Here is a 6,744-nt window from a genome sequence, read left to right as displayed (position 1 = left end):
CGCTCCGCATTAGTCGTCGTCTTCCTGATCGTGCTTCCGATCCCTTTTCCGATCGTGGACATCTCTCTCGGTCGTGGCTGAGAGAGCGATCTCCCTAGGAGTTCTAGGGCTTTTATATATCTGGGATTTCTGATGGCAACAATTACAACCACATTCTTCACATATTTGTTCCTGTTGTGGAAATTGCATTACGATCTGCATTTGTGGCAATTCAACCACGATCTGCGTTCTTGGCAATTCATTCTCGGTCGGCGTTCTGGGCAATTCAAACACGATCTGCATTCGTGGCGATTGAAACATGATCTGCATCCTTGGCAACCCAATCACATTCTGCATCCTCGCATGGATATCCGGCAATTAGAACGACGATGTGCCGATCTGGCAATCGCCGAGGAAGATGATAGCGGGCTCGAGGCTCCGGTGGCGCAAGCGATCCCGGATATGTCGATCCAGAACAACCTCGTCGGACGGCTCCTTACGGACCGACCAATACGGTTCGAACATATGCAGCATGTCCTCGCAGCGGTGTGGCGTCCGGTGATGGGGATGTACGCTTTCTCTTTGGCAGATGACTTGTTCTTATTCCAGTTTCCTCACCCGAGAGATTTGCAAAGGGTACTGGATGATGGACCTTGGTCCTTCGAAAACCATCATCTGATTTGCGAGCAGGTTCCGGCAGGACTCCAACCAGAGGAGGTTCTTCTGGACTCTGTTCCATTCTGGGTTCAAATACACGGATAACCGACAATGTACGCCTCGCCTGATTTCATCGCTAAAATCGGGGAGTATATTGGATCCTTCATCGCGGCTGATCCTTTTAATTTCGGAGGATCATGGAAGAGTTTTTACAGAATACGGGTCCGATTGGCAGTTTCATCACCGATTAAGAGACGGATGAAGCTGATTCATCGCGATGGGATTACGAGTTGGATTACATTTAAATACGAACGCCTCAGTACATTTTGTTACTGCTGCGGATTACTAGGCCATTCGGATAAATTTTGCAAGACGGCATATGAGAATGGCATTCTACCGGATGAGTTTCCGTTCGGGGCTTGGTTACGCGCAGGTCCCAGAAGGCAGGTGCGACCAATTGGGGCAAAGTGGCTATTAGCACCATCCATGCCGACAACTACCGAAACTAGTGAGACAGAGCCGACAAACCGATCATCCATCTCGTCACCGGCGCTTCTAGTGGCGATGGAGGAGGCGACGGGGTTGCAGGGCGATCTGAAGCGAAGGAGGGAGGATTTGAGAAGGCTGGTGGAACATCCGAAACAGATGTGCGGATGACCGAGAAAGTACACGCTGATAGATTGGCGGGTCTGGTGGACCAGGCTCGCCGGGAACGATGAGTCTGTTAAGCTGGAACTGCCGGGGTTTGGCGGGCACCCGGTCAGTTCGTGAGCTCTTGGGCTTTGTGTCCAAGCAGCATCCCCAATTTGTCTTCTTAATGGAGACAAAAGCTACAGAATCGAAAGTGGAGAAGGTTCGTATTAAATTGGGTTTTGAGGGGAAAGTTTGTGTGGAACGGATAGGGATGGGTGGGGGGCTGGCTTTTTTGGGGAGGGATAAGGATACGGCGTCACTGAGGAGTTATTCCAACAATCATATTGACATGGACATAACTCTTCCGGGCCGCCCAGGGTGGAGAATGACGGGGTTCTATGGGGAGTTTGATAGAAGTCGACGGCATATCACTTGGAATCTACTGCGACAACTTAAGGAGGACTCTCAAGCTCCGTGGGTTGTTGTCGGGGATTTTAATGATATTGCTAGTCTAGCGGAGAAAAGGGGAGTACACCCGCATCCATCAGCACTAATTGAGGGTTTTAACGACGCCCTGGAAGACTGTGGATTGGTAGACCTGGGTATGGTAGGAGGTCGTTATACATGGGTGAAGGGGAGGGGTACTGATGCATGGGTAGAGGAGAGGTTGGATAGGGTGGTGGCGACTTTGGACTGGATGGAATTACATGAAGAAGTTGTGGTGCGGAACTTGTATGCTCACAGCTCCGATCATTGTGCTCTATTTGTGGATTTAAATTCTGGGCCTACACGCGTTGCGAACCGGAAATTTAGATTTGAGTCGGCCTGGATGTTGGAGGCAGGCTGTATGCGTGTGGTTGGAGAAGCATGGCGTATATCTACAGGGCAGCCTTTCCAGGATCGTTTAGCTCTATGCGGCGAGCGACTCCGGAAATGGGGCGGGGAATACCATCGGACCTTCGGGGCCCGAAGTAATCAGCTCAGGCGAACTCTCGATCAACTGAGAGAGAATCGGTCGCCTAATGCCGTTGCTATGTTTATGTCAGCCGAACAAGAGCTGGATACAATTTTGAAAGCTGAAGAAGTTTTCTGGCGTCAACACTCAAAACAGCTTTGGCTAAAGCATGGGGATGCAAACACGAAGTATTTCCACAAAATGGCTACGGCTCGCCGGCGACACAATCAATTGTCCCGGATCAAAAACCATCGTGACGAGTGGGTGGGAGGCGCGGCTTTGAATTCGGAAGTTATCAGGTATTTCGAAAACATTTTCTGCTCAGGCACATGCAGTGCTGATTTTTTTTGTCGTGTCCGGGGAAAAGTGACGGCAGAGATGAAATCTGCATTATCTAGTCCGTTTACTATAGCTGACGTTAAAATGGCTTTATTTGCCATGCAACCCGAAAAGGCCCCCGGCCCGGACGGTTTGTCGCCGGCTTTTTTTCAACACTTCTGGCCGGTAATTGGGCACGATCTATCTGTGTTCGTTATTAAATGTGTGGAATGCAGATAATTCCCACCGGGATTTAACGAGTCAAATATCGTTTTAATCCCTAAGAAGCCTGTACCCGAAAAAGTCTCGGACCTACGCCCTATTGCGTTGTGTAAGGTGATTTATAAAATATTAGCCAAAATGTTGGCTAATAGATTGAAGACGTGTTTGTCTCATGTAGTATCCTTGTCGCAAAGCGCCTTTGTCCCTGACCGGTTGCTCACGGATAACATTATCGTAGCCGGGGAGGTGGGTCACTTCCTACGGCGGAAAACCGGGGGAAATAAGGGGTGGGCGGCGCTAAAGCTAGATATGGCTAAAGCGTACGACAGGATGGAATGGCCATTTTTGGAAGGCATGTTAAACGCAATGGGTTTCCCGGGAAATTGGGTGGCTATGCTAATGTTGTGTGTCACCTCGGTGAATTACTCAATCTTAGTAAATGGGGAGATAGCGGGTCAGGTACGGCCTACTCGGGGTATCCGCCAGGGGGACCCTTTATCACCGTACCTGTTTATTATCTGTGCCGAAGGCTTGTCTATCCTTCTACAGCAGGCTGAAGCTCGGGGCGATATACATGGTGTAAGGGTGGCGCGGGGTGCACCGGCCATCACACACCTTTTTTTCGCTGACGATAGCTTGCTATTTTTCAGGGCCGACGAACGGGAAGCAACAAAAATTAAGGAATGCCTAGAGGTTTACAGTTTGGCCTCGGGCCAACTTATAAATTTTGACAAATCGTCGGCTGTTTATAGTCATAATACACCATCAATAGTCAGGGACCAGGTCTCGGCTCTCATTGGTGTTCCAGAAGCGGCGGATTTGGGTCGGTATTTGGGGCTGCCTTCGGTTTTGGGCCGCAACAAATCGGAGGTTTTTAAGTATATCGAAGGGAATATTCGAAAGAGAATTGGAGCCTGGCAAAATAGATTGCTGTCTCGTGCAGGTAAAGAGGTCCTTTTGAAAAGCATTGCGCTTTCACTGCCAATTTTTACAATGTCAGTTTTTATGCTTCCGTTGCGAATTTGTGATACTATTGAAAAAATGCTTAATCGGTTTTGGTGGGGTGGAGGGGGTGGGGGTAACCGTGGTATTCATTGGTTGAGTTGGGACAAGATGTGTATGTCAAAGGCAAAAGGGGGTCTGGGTTTTAAAAAATTACATGCTTTTAATATGGCCCTGTTGGCCAAGCAAGGCTGGCGAATTTTGATATATCCAGATTCATTGGTGAGTCAAATTATGAAAGCCAAATATTTTCCCAGGACAGATTTTATGGAGGCTCAACCAGGTGGGAATCCGAGTTACTTATGGAGAAGTATTCTAGCTGGAAGGGATGTGTTACGAATGGGGCTAGCAAGACGCATTGGAGACGGATGCGCTACGAGGATATGGGGATGGCATTGGTTAGCATCTAATCCCGATGTTAGTTTAGCCACTCCGTGTGCCGATCATCTTCGGTTGGCGACAGTACAAGGTTTGCATGATGGGCAGGGTCGATGGGATGAAGAGGTTTTACGGGACATTTTCCTTCCCGAGGATGTACCTAAGATTCTGGCTACCCCTCTGAATGTTCATCTCCGTGACTCTTGGAGATGGGTAGGGGATATTCGTGGTTGCTACACTGTTAAGCAGGGCTATCATTTATTGACGAAGGACTCAGCCTGGAACGTGAACATGGGCACTTTCCAATCTTGGAAAAAATTATGGGCACAGCCGATACCTCCGAAGGTAAAAAATTTATTGTGGCGGTGTGCTCGCGGCATTATCCCAGTTCGGGAGAACTTACATTCCAGGAGGGTGTGGATTGGGGGAGGATGCCCATTTTGTGGTTTCAATATGGAGTCATCTGAGCATTTGTTCTTCGATTGTGAGTTGGCACAGAAGCTATGGGGCAGTTCGGACGTATGACAAGGTCGTAGTTTGGCAGGGTTCATGGAGGATTGGTTTGGTTTAAATGATGCGAGGCATGTTACGAAGATGGCAGCAGTGTTCTGGATAATATGGACAGCCCGGAACGACATGGTTTGGCGTGGTAAATTACCATCTTTGGACTGGGCGAGTGAGCAGTTGCATAAGCTACAGACCGATTGGAAGGAAGTCTACACAAATCGAAACCAAGATCGTGTCAATGAGGCTGCGTTGGCTGACTGGAGTCCACCACCTCCTAACTTCATCAAGTGTAATGTGGACGCCACGGTTTCTAGGGAAGGGGCTGGCTATGGCTTTGTGCTTCGTAATCATGAAGGGACGTTTATCGCAGCGAAGTGTAACAGGCTGTTAGGCGAGGAGGATCCGTTCACGGCAGAAGTTCTAGGAGTTAAGGAGGCATTAACTTGGATTAAGTCACAGGCTTTTAGTAATGTTATGATAGAGTCTGATTGTTTAAATTTTTGTACCGCTTTCAATTCTTGTTTTTCTGATTTTTCTTATGTTGGGTTAATAGTGAAGCAATGTAAGTCGATTGCTATGGATATTGGGAATGTAAGTGTATCCCATATCAAGAGATCAGTGAATCGTGTGGCTCATGAGCTTGCTCGGGCAACCGTTTCTAGGGCTGTCTCAGGGGTCTGGACTAGTGTCCCACCGGATTGTATTTCGCACTTATTCTGATCAGTAATGAATTTTCTGTTTACACTCAAAAAAAAAAAATCTAAAGATGAAGTTATGAAGAAATCCTTCATTATAATAATGAAGTGGAAAATCAACTTAGATATTTTAAGTGGTTAGATGATTGAGGTTGTAAATACGAAACACCTATTGATAATTTTTATACACACCATAACATGGCATTTTATATGAGGTTATGACACCTTATTTACCTCAATTAAAGGGTTTGTTCAACGTGAAAATCGTTTATTTTAAGAAATGATAAATGTTATTTTAATAAGTTCATGTTTACCTTAAAATATGTGGGGTGAGGTTATTTTTCTAAGCAATTACCTTTTAAATAAAGTTCCCCGTAAAAAACTTGATAAAACTTTTTACAAATTGTAGAAAGGTAATAAATCATCTTATTAATACTTAAGAGGGTTGTCTTGCTAAAGTAGCAATGTCAACACGGAAGAAAATAAAAATTAGTCTCAATACAATAGATGTATTGTATTTTTATTGGCTATGCACATAACAATAGTGTTTATCAGTTTTTCATATATGAGTTTAGTAATCCATATATACAAAAGAACACAACAATTATTAAATCGAGAAATGTATGATTCTTTAAGATGTATTTTTGTACAAGTTCAAAGTTCATTCAAACAAATGTTTGAGGAAGTTATGGATAATGAAAGTGGGGGTCAAATCATAAATCCAAGCATTGGTGCAGCAAAAATGCTATGATTGAAAAACATTTTGGTCAAGATTTTCTAACTTATTTGTTAGAATATGAGCCAAATAAATTTTAATTAATTTATTAAAAAAATTATCCAAATTTTCTGACATGTTCGTTAAAATTTAAAAATAAGAAAAAGAAAAAAAAAAGTCACGCATGTATAGAAAAGTTAGGACTTCTACTAAGGGTGTGTTTGTAAACTCAGAAAATGATTTCTGGAAATTATTTTTCGAATTTTCAGTGTTTGAGAGGGGGAGTAAAATTAAAGTCAAATGAAAAATAATTTCCGATCAAGGAGAAAACAACTTTGTTTTCTTGAAAAATAACTTTACCTCTTTTTTAGGCGAAGTCATTTTCCAGATCCACATGACTTCTTCTTCCTGGCTTCTTCCACCATCCTCAGCTTTCAACCTTCTTTCGAGGGAAACCAGCAGAAACCAAATTGGTTTCCAACGGAAAATAGTAGAAATGAGATTGGTTTTCAGAAACCAATACTTTTTTTTTTTTTTTGTTATTTAAAAAAAAAAAAAAAAACTGGACAAAACATAGCTATTGTCAAATAGCTTGTATCAAATATTTTTTTAGTTAACAACAATTAAAATTTTAATAATACGTTCAATTTTACTCAAAGTGGATAGCTTATCAAAGTATACCG

The 6,744-nt window shown here is 44.2% G+C and overlaps 1 protein-coding gene across 1 annotated transcript; it reads left to right on the top strand.

Moving 5' to 3' along the window:
• Window positions 1–4,738: 4,738 nt before the first annotated feature.
• Window positions 4,739–5,371, top strand: LOC109163586. The gene has a single exon (XM_019312336.1). The coding sequence runs from the start codon at window positions 4,739–4,741 to the stop codon at window positions 5,369–5,371; it is 633 nt and encodes a 210-aa protein (XP_019167881.1).
• Window positions 5,372–6,744: the final 1,373 nt, after the last annotated feature.

Source organism: Ipomoea nil, unplaced genomic scaffold (genome assembly GCF_001879475.1).
Source record: "Ipomoea nil cultivar Tokyo-kokei standard unplaced genomic scaffold, Asagao_1.1 scaffold3030, whole genome shotgun sequence".
Lineage (NCBI taxonomy): Eukaryota > Viridiplantae > Streptophyta > Magnoliopsida > Solanales > Convolvulaceae > Ipomoea > Ipomoea nil.
This window is presented reverse-complemented; position numbering and strand designations above follow the sequence as displayed.

Coding starts and splice junctions, on each gene's coding strand:
- LOC109163586 (XM_019312336.1), top strand. CDS start 4,739: ATGGCAGCAGTGTTCTGGATAATATGGACAGCCCGGAACGACATGGTT.